This window comes from Pipra filicauda, unplaced genomic scaffold (genome assembly GCF_003945595.2).
Source record: "Pipra filicauda isolate LSUMZ 115617 unplaced genomic scaffold, ASM394559v2 scaffold135_size2527700_pilon, whole genome shotgun sequence".
NCBI classification, from domain to species: domain Eukaryota; kingdom Metazoa; phylum Chordata; class Aves; order Passeriformes; family Pipridae; genus Pipra; species Pipra filicauda.
This window is the reverse complement of record NW_024103829.1, coordinates 867,233-888,711: the sequence shown is the minus strand read 5'-3', so window position 1 is coordinate 888,711 and position 21,479 is coordinate 867,233. Positions and strand designations below refer to the sequence as shown.

The window sequence follows — 21,479 nt, the reverse complement described above, 5'->3', positions numbered from 1 at the left end:
GAAGACATGGATGTCTGCTGCTTGAACCTTGTTCCCGAGTCCACCTAGTAATTTAGATCATAGCGGCTCTAGGCTGACTCAGCCCAGCCTTCCAGGGGCACAGTTTTTTCTTAGCACATGTTGAATGACTGCCAGCCTATTGTTCTGACTATTGTTGTCTGCAAAGACAACATGTACTAAAGATGAGAAACAGGAAATGTTCATTTTTCCTTTTTGTGGCAGAAGAAATTTTCCAGATTCCATGTGTTGAGGTAATTGTTCAGAAGAGTATTTTTCCTCAAAATGCGCAAGAGTTCGATCCCTGGAACAATGGTGATGACCAGTCACAAAAATATATAACATGATTATGTATTTTGTAAAAGGAAACACTACCCATTTTCATCTGAATGCAGAGGAAGGTATACTTCTTAGAATGTGTAAACTGTGAGATACTTATTTAAATAACATATTAAGGAATATTACAGAGGTTCTCTTTTGGGTTTAACTACATGCCAGAATACGTGGCTCCTCTGAGATCCTTACTTTCCAATAACTTCTGTTTCCTTTTGCTCCCAACAACTGTGTCTTTGTAGCTTGTTACTTTTCCTCTTCTGACTGGCTCCTGGCAATTTGTGACCTACCTTCCTACAAAGGGTCCCCTTCACACTTCATTCCCCAGCAAGACTGCTTCCCTGCATAAGCTTATGGTGACAGTGCACACAGAATACAGCATTTTCCATGTATAATCCATGCCAACAGGTCAGGCCCTCATCCTAAGCAAATTGTTCTAGTGGTCTCTTGCAGACCCAGTCCCTGCTCAGCCCCCTCCCCTTGCCTATGCAACTCAAAGATGATTAGTAAAGAAACAGGAAAGGATGTAGATTTGGGGAAGAGAAGGTAGTCTCAAAGCACCAGTAAAAATGACCTGACCGTGACTTCCACTGTGCATTGGCAAGTATTTCTCAAACACAAAACAGAACAACAGTGCAAGTCCAACTGCAAGTCAGGCAGACAACTGCTCCTTGCACCTTGCTTCAGAGGGAAACATAAAATACACAGTAAACTGCTGTACCAATTACAGGCAAAATACTTGTTGATTTATATACTTCATGTGTCTTCTAAAACTGATAATTTACATCTACTTCCCAGAAACAGTGATTTCACTCAATGTTGTATTTTTAAAACAAGAAAGAAAAAATATTTTCATTTATCAGTGATGTTTTCTACAAAATGTACTCTCAAGGTTTTTACTAGAAGTTTATTTCTGTTTATCTAAGGTTGAATACCACCCTTTCCAAAGACCTCAGGAGCTGGTTGATTATTGTAAGAGCAGAGATATTGTCTTTGAAGGCTACTGTCCTTTGGCCAAAGGGGAAGCACTAACTCATCCTACTATCATTCAGATGGCAAAGAAGTATGGCAGAACTCCAGCACAGATTTGCATACGCTGGAGTATACAGGTAATGGAGGGTGGTAATAAAAATGTGTCTTCTTTCTCAGGAAAAAAATGCAAATAGTTTGTGCATCAAACCAGAATTTATACAGACAGTATTTCTGCCTTCCGTATGTTGATACCGTGTGAACTAACTACTGTACTGGAAATTTGGAATGTCGTAGGCAAATCGTGCCAGTATTTTAAATATGCAAAGAATCTGATTCTAGAGAATAAGTACTAATAAGAGATGTTTTCAAAGTAAGTGTTACAAGCACTATCAGGCATCATTCCATTTCTGTCACTCAACACCAAGTACTAAGGAATGAAATATTGTGTTAAATTGACATAAACCTCATGATCTGTGTTGGAAATTAATGCAGTGTATATAACTGCAGTTGCAAATGGCATATAGAAATGTCAGTGTCCCCAGAAAAATGAAATTAAAACCTCAGAAGACATGAGGAATGTCTTCAAATGTTTTGAGAGAGATAATTTTCTTCAAAACTGTGTACATTTTAATGATAAGAAGCATTATGTTTTCCAGAATGGGATTGTCACTATTCCAAAGTCAACAAAAGCGGAAAGGATAGAGGAAAACTGCAAGGTGAGATTTGGTTATGCACTCAAGTCTGATTTACAGCCAAATAACAGTTTTCAATACTTTGGCTTGACTTCCCATTTTCCTATGCCAGTTTTATACTGGTGTAACTCAGTTAAAATTGGCAAATGATGGTACCATAAAGTTACTGCAATGTAGTAGAAAACCGTAACTCACAAATATCTGAAATCAACCAGAGAGCTAATTGCTGTGTATAAAGAAAAATACATAGAAGACCTTTTGTAGTTGGTTTTTATTATTAATATTTTTATTTATGACTTTGCTGGTTGTAGAACATCCTACTCTGGTTATGGTTCAGTCCTTTTTGTGATAGGTACACAGGTCAAATGGAAGGAGCTGTGCATAACACTATGTGAAAGCTGTAAAACTCACTTGGGGTTATCTGTCTGAGGTGGAGACCTTCCAAGGAAATCGCAGTCTTGCCAGAGCTGGCTCTTCCCCTATCTTCTTCCTTCTACTCAACATGCAGAAAAGGTCCCAGCATGAAGGGGATGGACAAAGAAAAGAGGGCACAAATGAGGACTGGCAGCATGATTCCTCCCCCGCAGCCTTGTTTTAATTTCCTTTTCATACCAAATGGTTTTAATTTATTACTTGATTTTTCTCTCCATTTCTCTAATCTGAAAGTGTGCTTTCTTTGGGGGAGGTGAAACCACAACAACTTTATTGTTACTTCCAAAAATATCATTGGGGTATGCACTGTTTAGCAAATCAGGAGGAAACTTTGCAAGACAGGAAACTTCTGTCTCCTATTTTTATCACTGTGTGTGTGTGTGTGTAGGTGCAAACGTATACATTTAATGAGGATTTCTGCTGGTGGCCATGCCTGTTTATATAGCTCCTGCCTTGATTATTTATTCTGACATGCACACAGCCTTCTGTGGTACAAGCACAGCTGCTTGTGGTACTGTAGTGTGAACCAGATCAGAGAACAAAACCATGTTAAAAATCCTTCCTTATTCTTTTTATTTTATTTTCCCCAATGATATTTTAAATCCAGATTAATTTTATTTCTTACAGAGTTTACTCTGTTGCACCACCAATTAATTTCACACAACTGAGGGAATGTGTTGCAGCAAAACTTAAAACACTTAAGATGGAGAGGAGGAGGGAAATGGCACAGTTATCGAGTGCTGTTTATCACATTTGCTTTCTTTTCCCCATGCCAGTGTGTTGGCCTGAGTCTCTACCGCTTCTAGTCAAGTTGGTGAAAGTACAGTTCTCATTTATGCCTGAATATGTAATATATAGGTTTCTGGTTGTGTGACAGGTCCCTGGTTTAGGTTTAAAAAGCTGAAGTGAGCACTGAGATTTGACTACAAGGGTCATTCCAGCAGACAGGGATTGCTGGATAATGCAGGATGGGAGGAGCTCATTTGGCAGCAGTTCAGGACCCACAGGATCTTTTTATTGAACATGGAGGAGCTCTGACAAAGACAACAGAAACAACTTTCTGATGATAATGTCTGAATAAGACATCTGCTAAGAAACCACTGACACCGTAATTCCATGTTGCAGGTCTCGGCACAGGAGAAGGCAGTGGCTGTAAGAACCTGTGCATGAGGGCAGGTGATTGCTTTCAAGTTCGAGTTAGTACTGAGGCACTGTAGCACTGTTTCTGTATTAGCTGATCTATGAGTGCTTTGTCAAAGCAGAATCATAGACAAGATAGATACAGCCTTTGGTGTGCTAGCTTTGTGAATGTCCTGATACTTTCTAATAATTTTTTTTGGCTAAAGGTCTGAAGAAAAGAACTGTAACATTCTAGACTGAACATTGGGATGTAAGTGAAATACGGAGCTCAGGTTCCCAAAGGGATTGCAGTCAGGGTATGCCTATTCCTCTAGCAGTGACAATATACAGTCTTGTCAAAAAGAGCAGCTTTGATACTACTCTTGTCTTGGACCCTTGCCTGAGGCCAGAGTGCTACAAAACCATCTTAACAGTCTACAAATAAAAATGAATCACTCGGGAGCAAAGAACCCAGTGAAGCCTGTCAGTTTAATAGAGTGTTTTTCTGTGACAAAATATAAGAAGAATTTGCTGATTCTCTCTGTGTTCATGAAGTTAACTATACATACATTCCCGTAGGTGTTTGATTTTACAATAGCAGAAGACGATGTTGGAATTCTGAATGGAATGCATGATGGGAGACATGTTTCCTGGGATCCAAGCCTTATTGAGTGAACGAAGGTTTGAACTTTTTCCTTCTCAGTGATCAGTGAGTCACACCATGTAATTTAAATTCAAGGAAGGTTACAGTATGAATGTAATCATGATAGTAATGTCTGCTATTAATGATAACTATTTTGAAATCCTTAACATTGAAAACACAGAAAAGATATTTTTGAGGATAGCACTTTTTTACTATCCTCACAGAGATTTTATATTCCCATCTCAAATCCTCTTCCCTAGTTCACTGAAGCCTATGCAAAGACTCTTGTTTATACCATCCACCCTGCATCAGGCCATTTAATCAAAGAGCATGATGAGGTATCCCTTCTTGAAAAATGTAGGGAAAAAATGCTACCTGCTAGTGTATAACAAAGGTGTTAAGTATGAAATAATTTTTCAAGTACTTTGTTAGAGGTAGAATCTACAAAGAAGAAAAGGCCAGGTGAAAAAAATGTATCATAAAACAGTATTTATGTTGTACAATAAACTGCAAATCTCCACCAAAAATACAATCTCAATATTGTAATATGCAATATCTGAGCATCACAAAAAAAAGGTTTAAGCATATGGCATTGACTCAGAGAGTTCTATGCACATTACTTAGTAGCCTGTAGATACAACAAAGTAGAAATCTTTCCAGAGAAGTCCATTTACTAATAAAGTATCTGCACAGCTGAGTTGAACAGCGAGCTCTGAGAGCCAAAGAGGCATCTTTGTTATTACTTACAGAAAATTCTGATGAGCTTTCTGTGAGAATTAGTTTAGCTTTCATTTTGGGTTTGTCCAGGAAATCTCATTAACAGACTGTACTGTTCTTTATATAGATAGCCATTTTTTTATAAAATGGCTATCTATATAAAGAGATAAATAGAGATACTTGTAGTTTACAGATCTGTTTTGAGAAATATGCCTGCATGGTCTATTGGCTGAGTAGTCAACTTCTAATTGCTTTGGTTTGATATTTTAGGAGTTTCTGCGTCTAGAAAGGTATGGAAAATCTGATTATGATTTATATTGTATGTGGACTTCCTGAGGCAGTTTTCCCAGTGCTGTTCTGCTTTAGTCTTATTGTGAAACAAAGCTCCTCAGCTTTTTTATCAAGAAGTGACTTACAGCAATCATATACTCTAGCCTGCATTGTATGTCCTCAAAGTAGAGCTTGGCTAAAATACAGACAAACTTACCTTTTTGATAACAGCTCCTCAGAGTATTTGGCTAGTTTTTCCTAGTAAACTTTTCCATAAAAATTTGTCTAGATTTGCCTCTGAAACCATTAATATATTATTTATTATTTTTAAGAAAATATTAAATGCTGCTTACTAATACCTGTACAGTGTAATGTTCTGAGAAGGATACACAACCTCTCCAGTAAGGCTGTTTTCTGGAGTTTCAAGCTTGGCCTGCAGTCCAGGAATGCCACTTCAGGTGTCTAAGAACAGCTACGTACCTGGCTTAACTGTTGTGATGAGGGGTTCAATAGTTCCAAAAAGTAAGGCTCATTTATAAAACTAAGGTAATTCTTGGCTTTTTTAAGCTTTTGCAGAAAATGATGGCAATGACTAAGTGAAAGTTGGAAAGATTGTCCAGAAATAAACCTTTCTACCAGTGGCTATCAGCTAATACTATTAAAAAGTCACTTTATTGAACAACACCTTAGCAATATGGAAAAAAATTCAAACTGTGCTGTTGAGGGAGTCCTTGCTTTACAGTGTATCTGAATTCATAAAATGAGGACTAGAAGTGAGTCGTGCCTAATACTCACTCAGTGTGGCTTTTTTGGTAGCGAAGACTTTCAGAAATTACAAAAGATAAGTCTGAGTTTCACCTCCAGTTCTCTCTGAAGAAACAGACATCACATCAACATACTACTCCCAACATGAATGATTCATACTAAATCTTTATATATGCTAGCAAATTCTAGCTCCAGTATTACCAGACCAGGATCAGTTAGGCCTAGTTATGTGGCTAGAAGTCCCATGTTAGTTATAACAGTTCTGGGGTTTTTGCCGTTAATTCTGACTGATGACCTCCCTTGTTCTGAGCTAAATGGAATTAAAACAGATTTTCTTGGAAATGCCCCACAGAGGTGACTTTAGGCTACAGTGAGGATGGCTTTGAATTCATTAATATATTTCACTGTTCCTTCTGTCCAAGAGATTTTAGAGTGGTTTTTTGTGTCTGCATCTGCTTTTGCTAGCAAGTCAAGCCACCATTTTCTTAATCTAGGTCATGGTATCTAAGCAGTGCAGTGAGTAATGAAGGGAATAATCAGAAATAGTATTACTAAAAAAAGCATTATTCTTAAGGAATAGCTGTGGCAAGTTACAGTTTTAATCTGATACTTTTCTAACTGTATTCACTCCTAACTGTTGTTGGTTCAGGACTTTTTTTCTGTGTTTTTTTTTTCTCATTATTATTATTATTTTGTAATCTTTCCTAGCACTTCCTTTGCTATCAAGCAGTGGCTTTAGAACTACAGAAGAGTTTAATTTTAACTATGTACAAGGTCAAGTGTAATTTAAGGCGAAAATAAACTTTTTCAGTGCCAGGACTCAGCTGACCCAAACTATCTTTCTCCCAGGTGTGATGAGCAGTTTTGCACATTGTGCCTCACTAAGAGCCATTGTTTTCTGCTAGAAGCTATTAATTGCCCTAGGAGACTGGAACCCTGTTATCTCCTGTGTCCTTGAGATAAGTCACTGGAGCCTCTTCCTTTGAATACGGTATTCACAAGTTTTATACTGTGTTTGTTAATTAAGAATCATTGAGTAAGTCCTCTTTTACTTTTGATGAGGTTGCAGAGGGAAAGACAGAATCAATAGAGTCATATTTTATGTTCCTCTCCACAACTAAATTGACATAAGCCTTGTGGTAATAGATTTTAAGCTAAGGCTGCTAAAGAATAAGTCCTCATCACCTCCTCTAAATGAACCTTTCTAAAGTACTGACAACATTGATCAAAGAAATAAGACAACTAATAAGAAATTAGCAAGTGAACAGTAGCGAGATTTAGGGGTAGCAGGGAGGAGTGATGTTTGGTAATAGAAGCAGAACATGGAAGGCCAAAAGGATATAAAAGTGCTGAACATATGAAATCAGGAAGTTTAATTCCATTTTTTTTATTTATTCTTTGCTCAGTTAGCCTGGAGGTGCTCATTTTTTAAGGTTTTGTTTTATTTTGAACTCAGAATTTGTCCCTCAAGTGAATTCTTGGAATTGTATGCATATTCTTCCCCGGAGTTGAAATTCCTCCTCTTGCTCTTATTTCTGTAAAACAAACTTTCTCTAAAGGGAAAAACTTTTTCACCTTTCTGCAATGACCCTTTTTAAGATACAGCAATGCATCCATTTCATCCACATAACCCATCATCTTGTCAATAGGATGAGGGAATACACCAGAAAACTGGAGTCACTTTTTTTTTCCCGTATCACGTAGGTCGTTTATGGTAGTGACTGATTGGGGCACTCCTTTTTAGTTGAGATAAACCATTATTTAAAATAAGATACAATTTATCAGTGCCATCTACCTAAGTGCAGTCAGCTGCCTTTGCAGGAGCTCTGTGATTCCTAATGGAAGAGGAGTCTCTTGAAACATATAAGGAAAAGAAAAATATAAACTAAAACTCAGTGGAAAGTGTGAGACCATTTTCAGTGCAGCCAAGTAGCTTCTTGCCTAATGAGTGGCTCCCTCTCTTCTTTTTTCTTGTTTCTTTCTGATTGTCATCTTTTATATTACTGGAGATAAAGGCACCCAAGAATGTTTCATTGGAAAATAATGGAAATGGGGTTTTAAAGTGCATATTCAAGATTTTTTTTTTTTTTATTTGGGCTGCAGAAGTGTTTCTATCACACCAGTCCCCCAACATGGCTTTCAAGGCATTATTTTCTGACTAGCATGTATAATAAAGAAACTGTAATGCTAGTAAGTTCACAAATTCACTGAGCCAGGTAGACTGCATAATATTGGCCCCATTTTTTGCACCGTGGTTAACCCACGTGTTTGAAAATGGGGATAAAGGTGGCATAGCTCTTGCTGGTACTGATTGAATCTAAGCAGTTAACTCTTTCCACATTGCCACACCCCTTCCAAAGCTTTGAAGCTCATCTCTGACTATTGTGCATTGGATAAAAATTACAGATAAGCCAACCCAGCAATTTTTTGTGTTGCTGTGCTGGGAGACTTTTTCTATACCTGATTTTTTGGCACTTTTTGTAGCGTCCAATAAGATGTCTGTACTTTTGAAAAAAAAAAAAAAGGCCAAGTATTTGCACTGCCTTGTAGTATCATCCTCTTAGTAATTGCTCCCTATATTACAGTGTGATACAGTTTGGGTGCAATGATATCCATGCAAACTATTGCATGTCACTTTCTCAGCTACTTCAATTCTCTCCCTTTGGACTTGAGCTTCTCCTAATGTTGTATTCATCATAGTGAAAAAATAAAGTACAAATTCTCACAAAATGAATGTAGTAAACATTTTACATTAGCTTTTTAAAACAAAAAAGGACATTTAATTAATATTAATGATCAATATCAAGAACATAAAAACAGGCCATCTGCATGCTCATACTGAAGAAATATGTGTGCTTTAGTCTTTGCAATGTTCTCATCACTTTTTTTTTTCTCCAAACTAGGTTTTTGACTTTAATCTGAGGAAAGAAGATAAGGAATTTTTGAACACTATGAATATCAACAGAAAATTAATTCATCTAACCTATCCCCTGTGAAAACTATAATTTAAAACCAGATTGTTCTGGATTGCAAAAGTGATGCAACTGAAGCATTAATTCATTTTAAACTGAAAAATAAATCCGAATTGTTCTCTTAGATATTCAGAGAATACCTAAGAATTATCACTCAAGAATCAGTATCAATGGTTTGTATTTACTGTTATGTTAACAAATTAATAAAATAATTTAATTTACTCTTTTCTGTGTTGCTTTCTTACAGATACAGAAATGCTTCCTTTTTTCTGCTCTCTCTGAACTTTGTGGTATAGTCCCCCAGTATAGGTTATCTCACAATGTTATAATTTTCTTCTGCCTGCATGTAACTTCATTTAAGGTGTCATTTTAACCAATATGAACAAATTAGCTTACAGATTTTGGAAAGTATTAGTTACTTAATGGCGCATATAAGAGCATGCTACAATGCATGGAAATTTTGACAAATTATTCAAAATATGGAATATTTGTTCAGATATTGCATCAGAAATATGAATCTGACCTTTTCACTGTTTTTTATATTTCTTGTAGTCATGAGAATTTTGGGGGATTCTGGAGGCCACTCTGGATACTTTCTTGGTGATCAGACTTGCTCTCTTGGTACTGTTTTAAGGATCCCTGTTCGTGACCCAGCACTTAGGGAGGAATGGCTCTCTTTGGGGTCTAAATAGTGTCAGAATGATTAAAAGTACATTTTGCTTATATGGATAAAGATTTTTGAAGGTACAAAAGAATGATGTGTTGGAGACAAATCCTTTGCTAATCTGTCTTGCAGAGATTTTCACTGTCTTTTCCAGATGGATAGTGTTCAGACACTCCTCTGATGCAATTGTGAGTTGTCCAGCAGCATTAGCACTGGGAGAGTATGGTCTCCTGGTGGTGTCAGAGGCCACCAGTCTTGGTATGCAGGCGTTGGGCGGACCCCAGCTTACAACTTCTTTTCTGACACGATCAAAGCATTTTCCCGCAAGGAAATTGCCCTGTGACTAGCCCTGCTTCTGCAATCCTCACTACACTAAGCTGTCATTGGAAATTCCACAAGTTTGATTGTCACAGGCAGTTGGTGTTATGTTCTTGTTGCTGTGCTCTAAAACATGAGTTTCTGCTCATCCTAAAAACTCAAGTACCTGGGAGCATATACATACTCAGGATCTCTGTGACCAAATGCCTTTGCCTCTTTATGTTTGTGGACATGTTGCAAAACAGTTTTTTAACCAGTTTACCCAGGTGAAGTGGCTGTTACGTGTCAGTTCAGTGTTCTGATGTGTGCAGCTCTTCTGCTGGCATTTGACTGAGACCTGCATTCTGGTTATTTCTGAAATGCTGCATGAATAACATTGTGTTGTTCTTTCTCCTTATTCCGACCGTAGGCAATTCCAAGTCGAGTTCTCACAGGAGCTGAATATACACTGGATTTCTGTATGTATTTCACAGAAGTACAAGCTTCCTGTTGGACCGATTTATAATGGGTCCACTATATATAAATGGGTCCATTATATATAAATCAATGGGTTATAAATCAATTTATAACCCATAACAACATCTCAGCCTTGGCCATATTGATCACCATAACTGGTCTACTCTGGCCTCAAATCGGGAGGCCTGGAGAAACACCATCTATAACGCAGCTGTCTCCTTTGAGAACACACGCAGGATCACTCTCGAGGAGAAAAGGCAACGCAGAAAGAATCGTGTTCTGCAGAATATACCATCTAAAGAGTCTTTCTACTGTGCCTTTTGCAATCGGATACGTCTGTCACGTATTGGCCTCATAAGTCACCAACGTGCCTGTAACAAATGTGGTTAGAGCCTTCCCAAATCTTCATTCGCGAAGCCCAGCCATGATGACAAGCTTCCTTAACAGTGGACCTGGCAGTTGGAGAGGTACTGAGAAAAAGAGTTGTCATTCTGTTGATGGCTTGTTCTGTTGGTGGGGATCGAGTATAACCCTGGTGTAAACCCCTTGCTGAACACTTAGCAGCAACTACACTTTTGGTAGAGTTGGCTGGACCAACCTGAGTTTACTTGTGTTTCAGCCCTGGCAAGGAGGCTAGAACCTGTGCAGTTTGAGCCATGTTAACCTATCATCTCTGAGGATTTAGACAGCTTTCAGTGCAAATCCAGCTGATCTGGCTTCATTTGGCCGAGAAGAGTGAAGCTGTATTTCAGTTTTCTCTGTTGAGATGTCAAGAGGGCTGTAAATGCGTGTGGTCATCTAATTTTAATGATACTTTTTGTGATACAAATACCCAGCCTTTTGAATTGGAACTTAAATTGCCTGTGTATTTTACCTAGTGCTGCACCTGGGGTGGGGCAACCCACAGGGATGGAGAAGGACTTGGGAATGCTGGTGGATGAGTGGCTGGATATGACCCAGCAATGTGAGCTTGCAGCCCAGAAAGTGAAACGTGTCCTGGGCTGCATCAAAAGCAGCGTGGCCAGCACTGAGAGAGGGGATTCTGCCCCTCAACTCCGCTCTGGTGAGACCCCACCTGGAGTAATGTGTCCAGGTCTAAGGTCCCCGGCACAGGAAGGACATTGACCTGTTGGAGCAGGTCCAGAGGAGGCCACAAAGATGATCACAGGGCTGGAGCACCTCTCTTATGAGGGAAGGCTGAGAAAGTTGGGTTTGTTCAGCCTGGAGAAGAGAAGGCTCCAGGGTTAGTTTATTGTGGCCCTTCAGTACCTAAAGGGGGCCTACAGGAAAGCTGGAAGAGGGACTTTTTGCAAGAGCATGTAGTGACAAGACAAGAGAGAATGCCTTCAAACATTTAGATTAGATATTAGTAAGAAATTCATTACTCTGAGGGTGGTGAGGCCCTGGAACAGCTTGCCAGTGCTGTTCTGGCCACAACAGTGTTCAAGGCCAGGTTGGATGGGGCTTTGAGCATCCTGGCCTAGTGGGGTGTCCCTGCCCATGGCAGGGGAGTTGGAACAAGATGATCTTTGTGGTCCATTCCAACCCAAACCATTCTATGATTCTATGATTTTACACAGCCTCTGAAAATTAATTTGTTGAATGTAACATCTCTGAATTGGAGTTCTCTCAGTTGGTAACCAGTAGCCCCAAAATGAAAGCCTGTACATCAGACTAATGAAACCCTGAGTCATTCTAACCTTTAATTAAAGCATGTTCCTTTAATATGTTCCTCTTGCTTAAAATTAGGTGGGAATTACTTCCTAGAGGGAAATGCCCAGTGAATGCACTTTTATTTAGTATTTTCTACATATTAGCTAAACAAGGGGGAAAGCTTGAAATATCTAGGGTATGTCAGGCAGTTGCAGGGGATGCATATGTCAGCCTCAAGCATGATTTATTTCACATGCCTTTTCTGACAGTTGTAACTTAACGGCTGTATTTTCCTCCAGGCTCTCAGGAGGCTAAACATCTTTTCAAGTTTCTAGCTTTGTGGTGGAAGAGTTAATGTCTGTTTGCCAGTGTAATTTATCTGAGTCATTCTGGGAGAGGCGTGGAACAATTGAAGCGTGACTATTAGCATAAATAAGAGAGGGACCCTCTACCCTCTTCCTGAGGGTAGAGTACTCTTACTGTCTTTCAGAGGAAAGCTGCTTCCCCATAACAACTGCTGCTGCTAATTGACCAGTGTGATGCTATGAACTGAAAGACCTGATGTATTGAGCTCTGGTGTATTGTTTGCATTTCAATTTGGAGTTAACAAGAACAGAGGAAGGAACAAGAAAATTTCTGCAGTAAGTGCAACGATAGATTACCACCAGAGTTAGCATTTCACGTACACCAAGGTGCTTTTTCTTTTAAAAGTTTGAAGAGAGAAGGAATTATAAAACCTAAACTCACTTCTTTCTCTGTCTCTGTGTAATAACTCTGTTACCACTGTAAGTAGTTGCCATTGCCAATTTTGTTTTTAAAAAAAATGAATTTAAAACTTCTCTTCGTATTTTCAAACATGTAGGTATTTTACAGCATCCTCTGAACATGCATAGATTTTTTTTTTTAATGTGAAAACAACAACACCTGGTGCTGTTTGACAGTGGCAGAAAGTGAGCTTATCCCCCGTAGGTCAGTGCTGGCTTCTGCCTCTCCGGTGTGCAGCCTGACACCATCCTTGCCCCATCGGGCTGGTGCCTGCCCGGGGGGAGCCACTCGTGAGTCACCCAGCGCCGCAGGAGGCTGCAGGTGCGGGTGGCAGCCACCGGGCCTGCCAGGGCAAAAACACACCTTGGTGAAGTGGGAAAATGGAAAAGCCTCTTCCAGGTGTTTCCTTTCCCAGGTCCTGTGAGAGGCAGGACGGAGGTGGCATATGGCCATAGCCCTGCTGTGCCTAGTCGGGGGTAAAGAAAGCCGGAGGGTCGGGAATCTGCCCCCGCATCCCCGAGGCGTAGGGACCGCGCTCAGAGCCGGCCGGGCCCTGCCGGCTCCTCCTCGCCCGGAGCGCCGGGCGGCGGCCGCTCCCGGGGCGGGCACGGCTGGGGCGCGACCGCGGCGTCCCCTTCCCCTCCTCCTCCGGCCGGGCAGGGCCGGGGGGTCCCGGGGGGGAGCACTTCGCAGCAGCGCCCGCCGTGCTCAGGCCGGGCGGGGCGGGGCGGCGGCTGGGCTGGGCGTGCAGGTCCCGCACGCAGCAGGGAGGAGTTAGAAAGGAGGGTCGGAAAAGGGTGGAGAGCAGCAGCTGCAGAAACATTAAAACCACCGAGCCCCCCAGCCCGCCCACCGGAGTTGCTCCGCGGGCACGCAAGATGCGCAGGGCCGGCCGGGGCTCCGCACCGCGCTGGAGCGAGGTGAGGCTCGGGGAGCCGCGCTCCGCCCGCACCGCGGCACGGGGGATCCCGGCGCTGCGGGTCTCGCTCGGCGCGACCCCCGGGGCCCCGAAACAAAACGGGGGGGGGACGGGGGGGACTGCCCGGGCCGCGCCGTGCCCGGCCGGGGGCTTCGTCCGGCCGAGATGGTGCGGGACGGGAAACACGCGCGGTAGAGACCGAACCGGAGCGGGGCGAGTTGGAGCCCGGGAGCGGTGCGGGACAGGAGCGGGGCGAGTTTGAGCCCGGGAGCGGTGCGGGACAGGAGCGGTGCGGGACAGGAGCGGGGCGAGTTTGAGCCTGGGAGCGGTGCGGGTTGGAGCCCGGGAGCGGTGCGAACTGGAGTTCTGGAACAGAGCGAGGAGTTGAACCCACTGGCCTCGGACCTCCTGCTCTGCCCCGGTTAGGCTGTAATTTAACAACTCCGTGCTGTTCTTTTTCCCTTGCATGATACCTGAGTTTTAATTCTTTTTAAATGTCCACTACAAAACCTTCATATGTAAAGGCAGTTTGCTCTATATGTGTATTCCTTAATCATGCCGATTTCAAAAGCTTGCAATACTAGTTATTTAAATGCAAGGGTTTTTTTGACATTCTTTGTTTCAAACCCATGGAATGGGCTTGCGCTGTAGCTTAATTACATTTTTTTTTTGCTTTTCTAAACTTCTACTGCTGTGGCTTTTGTAAAGCATGTTCTTACTTGTGTTTAGCAAGGGCACCCCTTACCTGTTTACAGCTTTGAGATGATCTCTTGTTTACATACACATCAGTGAATTTGCCACTGTTTGAGATGGCATCAGTAAATTGCATAACTACCCCCTTCCAAAGTGCATTCAGGCTTTATTAATGGAGGAGAGTACAGGTCTCCTGTCAAGTAATTTCTGTGCAGGCTTTCATACATTTGCAGTTAAATCAAGCAAGCCCTTTCCCTTTCTAAATCTCTGATGTTGTATTACAAGTTGTGTTTCCTACTGAAAAAAAGAAGGCTAGAACTTATTGCTGGGCAGCTTTGAGATCTTTTGAGTTGGAAAAAGTCCAGTAATGCAGTCCTTGCTGACTCCAGTTTACCTGTTCAGCTCTGAGTGACAGAACTTTTTTGTCTTATTAACTTTACCTATTGAATATGCCTAACCATCTTTTAAATGTATTTTAGTAGCTGAATGAAACTGGTTCACGTGTGAATACCTATGTGATTCTGATACACAATTAAACTAGCAGATTATCTTAAACCCTTTATAATTTTTTACATTGTTTGCCTTCCTTCTTTTAACCCTGGGCTTTGTACCTCTTGTTCTCAGGGCTGCAGTTTCTGAGGCCGTGCAGCAGCACCGGGCAGGCTGCGGGGCCAAGGCTCTGCAGGGCAGCCCCCGGGTTTGCAGTTGGTGTCACCGTGTGGTGCCGCTGGGGAAGGAGCGCCAGCCGGGCACCATGAGCTCTGGCACCACTGCCCCACTGAAGGTCATGAGCAACCCGGCCAACACTGATGTCAACTATGTCATCAAAGAGCATTATAATTACACGGGAAAGCTAAATGAGAATGTGGACAGTGGAATTAAAGTGACGTCGGTGGTTTTTATCATCATTTGCTGCTTTATAATCTTAGAGAACATTTTTGTCTTGCTTACCATCTGGAAAACCAAGAAGTTTCACAGACCCATGTACTATTTCATTGGGAACTTGGCTCTTTCAGACTTGTTGGCTGGTGTGGCTTACACTGCCAACCTCCTGCTATCTGGACACAAAACCTATAGCCTCACACCCTCCCAGTGGTTTGTAAGAGAAGGCAGCATGTTTGTTGCCTTGTCAGCTTCTGTGTTCAGCTTGTTGGCCATTGCCATTGAGAGATACATCACCATGTTGAAGATGAAACTCCACAATGGCAGCAACAGCTTCCGCTCCTTCTTGCTGATCAGCGCTTGCTGGGTTATCTCCGTGATCCTCGGGGGACTCCCGATCATGGGCTGGAACTGCATCAGCCTCTTGTCCAACTGCTCCACCGTGCTGCCTCTCTACCACAAGCACTATATTCTCTTTTGCACAACCGTTTTCACTGGCCTTTTGCTATCTATTGTCGTCCTGTATTGCAGGATCTACTCCATGGTGAGGACTAGGAGCCGCAGGCTGACGTTTCGGAAAAACATTACCAAAGCTACTAGGAGCTCAGAAAAGTCACTAGCCTTGCTCAAGACAGTGATCATAGTCCTGAGTGTCTTCATTGCCTGCTGGGCTCCTCTGTTCATCCTACTTTTACTGGATGTGGGATGTAAAGTGAAGACCTGCCAAATCCTCTATAAAGCAGAGTATTTCTTAGTGCTGGCCGTGCTCAATTCAGCCACGAACCCTATCATCTACACCTTGACAAACAAAGAGATGCGTAGGGCTTTCATCAAGATTTTGTGCTGCTGCAAATGTCCTCCAGCGGATTCTGGGACCAAATTCAAAAGGCCGATCATTGGAGGGATGGAGTTCAGCCGGAGTAAGTCTGACAACTCCTCACACCCACAGAAGGAGGACGGTGACCATCCTGAAACCATTATGTCTTCGGGCAATGTTACCTCATCTTCTTAGGAATAACTATAGGGGTGTATTTCAGAGCCTTACTCTGAAGTGGGGGAGCTGGGATGCCTCCTGCTCACAGGAGCAGCATTGGGCTGAGTGAGCAAGTAGCATTAGTTCTAATGAGGCAAACGGTGCAGTTGTGAGGCTGGAGTTCAAGAAATGGGACAGACTGTTCTGGCTTGGAAGTCTTTTTTTCCTGGAGCATGTTTTGTCTTTGCACTGAGGCAGCTCAGGATTGTCAGGCGCATTCATATCCTGAAATCTCCTTAGTAACTCTGAAAGACTGATGCCTTGGTGAAATGATGCCTGGTGTGTGTGAGAGAAAGAGAGAGGGGGAGGAGGGAAAGGGAGAATTAATCTTTTTTTTTTTTTCCCATGCGAGAAGAATGTGAAGTTTTTTCTCCTTGCAGCAAACCACTGACACAAAGATCTTTCTGTACCGAATTTAGTGGTGGCTCTGGTATCATTGGTTAGAAGTGTTTGTTTAGCACATAACATGGAAAGAGATCACAAAAATATAATTTAGACCACATACAACCATAATTTGGCATCACTTTGCAGAGTTTTTAGTTAAGTCATAAGGTTTAATTTGCAGAGTCCAAAGCTGTTGGGGTTTTATTTAGCAAGATCATAGCTGTGAATTTTTGCTGTCAGTCCATATTACATTTGAAGACCATGAGCTAGGTTCTGCAGTTAATTTCACCTGTACAATTCCATTGACTGCGTCAGATTTTATGGAGTAGCTCAGAACAGCATTTGGCCCCATACATTGATTGCCTTTTTATTTTATAGCATTAAATCAACTGCATTATCGTGAAAAACGCAAGGTAGAACTGTCATTTCTCTTCAAGATGACTGAAAGTATACATAATAGTAGAAAATAGTATTGACAACAGCAGGATTTTTGCCTAAGTAAGAAGAGCTAAAAACTGAAGGGGCATTTCAGTGTTAGGTTAAAAGCCTGTCGAAAGTAAAGATCAGTTGGAAAATCTGAAAAGAGTACCTTGAGTTTCAGAAAAATAAAAGGAAAGTTGAAGTGAAATGGCTATAGATAAATGCACTTCCATAACAAAATGCAATACATTTTGGCACATTTTATTAATGTTTATAATTTCAGCAAAGATGTCTGTATTTTATCAATTCACGGAAGAAGTACCTGTCATTAAATTGAATGTATTTGTTTTACAGCATCATTTTTACTCCTCTATTTTTCTAACCTGTTCTAATGGGGTTGAATGTGTACAATGTAAATAAGTTAATAAGATGCAGGAGTCTTCATGCGCCTAGAGTATTGCTATAACAAAAGTGGTATATCTGGAATAGCTGAGAGAAAGTGATTTACAGTTATTGGCAATTCCTAGAAGTGTATTTTTTAAAGAAAATGTACTGCCTTTGTAGTAAAATTTCCAGTGCAATTAAACTATTGGATTTTTTTCTGGTTTAAAAAATAGTATTTAAAATGTTTCTGACTTTTATTGTTCAATTTGCACATAGCTTTATTGACTTCTAAACATTAATAAACTGATTTTTTAAAAGATTCTGTTATCAGATTACTAGTAGTTTTGTATTATTGTGGTGGTTTCATGCCAGGTGTGTTTTTTTGTTGATAGAAGCCACTGAAAGAATTCCTTGATTTCCGTACATGCTGGGATTAAGTCAATTCTGTGGGGACACAAAATGCATAATGTCACAGGATCGCGTAAAATACAGAATGAATACTAATCTATGACTTTTTCATCAGCATATGGTGTATTACTGGAATGCCATTAGAAAAATCTCTGGAGTAGCAATCCTTCTCCAACAGCTAATGAAGTACAAACAGAAGGAAAACCAGTTTTACCGTGACTGCCTAGAGCAGAATAAGTGAAATAATTCACTTGTTTCACCAGTATGGTTCGTAAGTTTAATTCTTAGTTTATTGCAAACATGGAGGAATTATATGAAACACCGAATGGTGGCCTCAACTCTGCAAGCACTGCAGCTCCGTTGGGTCCACCAGTGAAGACCATGGCAATGGAGTGGAATAGATGCTGCGTTACTTCTTCCAAAGGCTTGACTTCCATTTCCTCTCTTGCGGCTGTTGCCTCTCAGCATTACTTTTAAGTTCCATGGAGCTCATACAGGATGCAGTTGGAGTGTGAAGATAAACCTCACCTTCTCGTACTGTATGTCATCACTGTGCAGGGTTTACTGTGGGAAACGAGAGCCTACTCACCGAGGAAGGCTCTGGGTTATAACCTCACTTCCTGAAGGAAATTCCAAAAATGCCCTGAAGACAAAAGAGTGGAAACAGGCTGGAATTTCTCTCCATCTGTCTGCCTGTACGGAAGGAATGATTTCATGTGTGCTCACTTCCTAGGCTTTTAATTAGTGACCTGAGCAAGGCTGGAAAAAATGGCAAATGTGTATTTGTGCACAAGATAAAGTGTCTCTTGGCTCATGCCTTCATTTGGGCAGGGATGGTGTACTCTGGGTGCTGACAGTCATGAGGGAAAGCACTGCTTTGTCCCAGGGATAAAGTCACTTCTGTGCAGAGCACCACAAGTATATAAACCATGAAAGTCCAAGTTAAGCCCTCGTTGTGCTCCCAGTGAGTAAATAAAGGCAATGTACAGGGATGAGGCAATGCACAGGGACATCTGAATTTGTAGAGGTGTTTTTATCCAAAGGACTGGGGCCCTTCTGCTCCCGAAGCCTTATGGGCATTAAGGTTGTTTGTCCCACATGTGACAAGGGATGAGCTATATCAGCATGGTTGTGCCACTGACCCCTCGTGACTACCACTGGCCTTTCCGTAGTCATAGCTGATAGCCCACAGGTGAGTCACTTCCCTTCGCTTTGCCTTTGTTTCTGTATCCCTTGCTTATCTGCCCCATCTAATTGCACTGTGGGCCTTCTTGGAAAATGACTGTTTCCCCTGTGGAGGTGACTGTGAGATGGGAGCCCAGTTTTCGTAGAGAACTCAAAGCCCTACGTAATTCACGCAATAAAAGACACGCACGCACCAGAGTGTGGCACTGGGCCATGGGAAGCGTTTCCTACACTCTTGATCATGGTGACTGAAACTGGCTTCCTCCATAGACAGGCCACATCTATGCATGTAGACAAGACTAAGGGAACAATCACTGTAATAAAATAATAACCTTAATAACAGTAGGGGTTCCTGCCGTGAAAAAATAAAGGCAGGCCATTTTGTACTGTTCCTGACTTCCTGCAGGAGAACTCTGCAGCTCCTTGGCCAGGGCCATGCATTCCCATATACCAGCAGGTTAGGCCAAAGGTCTTGTGCACAGTTTTGAAGGATGCAATGTAGAAAGCACCATTCCAGCCCCAGCCTGCCTTCTGTGTGCATGGAAAGGGTGTGGAGCTTTGTCCTGGTGTTGGCCGTATGACAAACAGGCAGAGAAAATGAACTGAGGACTGAAAAGGTGCATTATACCAAATGTCTCTCTGAAATAGAATAGCCTCAATTATTCAGAGTAACCTGGCCCTTTGATGTTTATTCTTTTTCCTAGCTGTTCTTCCAGTGCAAGAAATAGAACAGGGATAGAAAATTATCATAAAATCTCTCTGCTGCTTCCCTGGCAACTCCCTGACTAGGTATGCCTCTGTGAGAGCCAGTTGTAGCAGGGTGTACATTGGGCAACAGAGGGGCTGCAGCCCGAATGCCCCACAGACCGCTCAGCAGGAACTAACCTTGGGCATGCTGTACACCACAGGCAGCCAGGACTAAAACTAGGGAACGGAAAACTAAAAATACTGTTATCCATCCTTTTCTTACTCTGTCAACTAAGAAATTTAGGGATTGCCCAACTGTAACATTTCCTATTTCCTAATTTAGCCTGGAAGACCTCAATACTGATTCAATTTTGTATGGTCTGAGGCATTGTCAGATGTTGTAAAAAGGGTCAAACTGACAAAGCACCCAAAAATGTGGATATGCAAACCAGAGCTATGTAACCTGCTCAGCTATGAAATGCTGGAAATTCCCCGATGAAATTTGCTAGGAAAACAGCTATCGTGTTTCAATAATTCCTTCTACTGTTTATCTTGGAAAATGAAATTAATCCAATACAACTGAACTGTCAAGATTTAAGAAACAAAAAACCCAAACAGAATCCATCTAACTTAAGTTCCTGTAATCTGCTTTCACAAACTTTTCTAGTCTCTTACTCTGCTGAAAAATCTTATTTGGGAGTGAAGCAGGAAGTGTTTCCTTGCACTTGGACCTTCCGTGCTACCTTCATGGGACAAAAGGCAGGAAATCCCATCAGCCACACCCAGGAGTGCTCCGGCATGGAAAAGTCCTAATAAAGCAGAGCTCACAAAGCTCTGTCAACCCTCTGTGAACCTTCCACCAGCCTGGGTTAGTACTCATATAATGGAAACCTGACACAAAGGCCAATATTTATTTTGAGCTTTTGTGAATTACTGCTTGGAGAAGACCCATTTTTAGGTGCACAGTACAGTAACTATACATAAAAACGGCTCATCGGAAACACGTGTGACCAAAGCCACATTAAATATTAAGATGTGTATGTAGCATTTGCAGCGTTTTTTCAGAATCACTCCACTCAGCTAAAAGTGGGCTCAAAATACTGACTGCACAGCTTTGAAAACAAATGGACATTTGGAAAACACAGGCTAGAGGGAAATCACTGAATAAATACTGGGTTAAAATTATCTGCTGGGCTTTGTGAAATCATTGATGAAAACTGTATCACTACCTGTGACAAATCTGCTGTAAGCCACAGCTGACACTTAGAGGTCCTGACCTGAGCTGACTGCTAAAGGTAGTTTTGCTCTCTTAAACAATGATATACTTGGCATAAGCCAAGACTTTTTTTCTTAGCAGGATACTAATAAAAATTGCTGGAATAGTGTCTCAGACAAATTCTTGCCCACACTGAGCACCTACAGCTGTATAATGTGAAGGTGGGGGCGTGAATTGCTTTAAGCAATAGAAACAGAATTTATATGGTTACAGAGAATGTGCAATGAAAATGTTCATGATGTGAAAATTGGATTTGGCACGAGATTGTGTCTGAGAGAACAGGCATCGGGGACAATCTGGGACTGTGGCTGGGGGTGGGGAGAGGAGAGCTGGACTACAGTCTGATATTTTCCACTTGAAATGAAGGAATCTCTGGTAATGCAGACATAAAGCTGAGGATTTTGAGGATTTTCACTTGTGAATTCTATCCTTAGTTCTGT

At 41.6% G+C, this 21,479-nt stretch overlaps 2 protein-coding genes across 3 annotated transcripts in view; both read left to right on the top strand.

The window, feature by feature from the left end:
* The window catches only part of LOC113998257 (uncharacterized oxidoreductase ZK1290.5-like), a 45,850-nt gene extending 36,711 nt beyond the window's left edge, over positions 1-9,139 (top strand). The window contains 5 exon segments of the mRNA XM_039378332.1: positions 1,257-1,439; positions 1,959-2,018; positions 4,125-4,226; positions 6,790-6,931; positions 8,844-9,139. Coding sequence (XP_039234266.1) covers positions 1,257-1,439; positions 1,959-2,018; positions 4,125-4,220 — 339 coding nt within the window. The 3' untranslated portion in view covers positions 4,221-4,226; positions 6,790-6,931; positions 8,844-9,139.
* Positions 9,140-10,715: 1,576 nt separating this feature from the next.
* On the top strand, positions 10,716-17,802 carry S1PR1 (sphingosine-1-phosphate receptor 1). Of its 2 annotated transcripts, none has more exons than XM_027740806.2 (2): positions 10,716-10,817; positions 15,005-17,802. In XM_027740806.2, the coding sequence occupies exon 2, from the start codon at positions 15,135-15,137 to the stop codon at positions 16,272-16,274; it is 1,140 nt and encodes a 379-aa protein (XP_027596607.1). In that variant the 5' UTR covers positions 10,716-10,817; positions 15,005-15,134; the 3' UTR covers positions 16,275-17,802. The 2 variants fall into 2 exon arrangements, with proteins under 2 accessions (XP_027596607.1, XP_027596606.1); XM_027740805.2 differs by lacking the exon at positions 10,716-10,817 and adding an exon at positions 13,578-13,688.
* Positions 17,803-21,479: the final 3,677 nt, after the last annotated feature.

Excerpts from the sequence above, each read along its gene's own strand:
- S1PR1 (XM_027740806.2), top strand. The coding sequence starts at position 15,135 with ATGAGCTCTGGCACCACTGCCCCACTGAAGGTCATGAGCAACCCGGCC.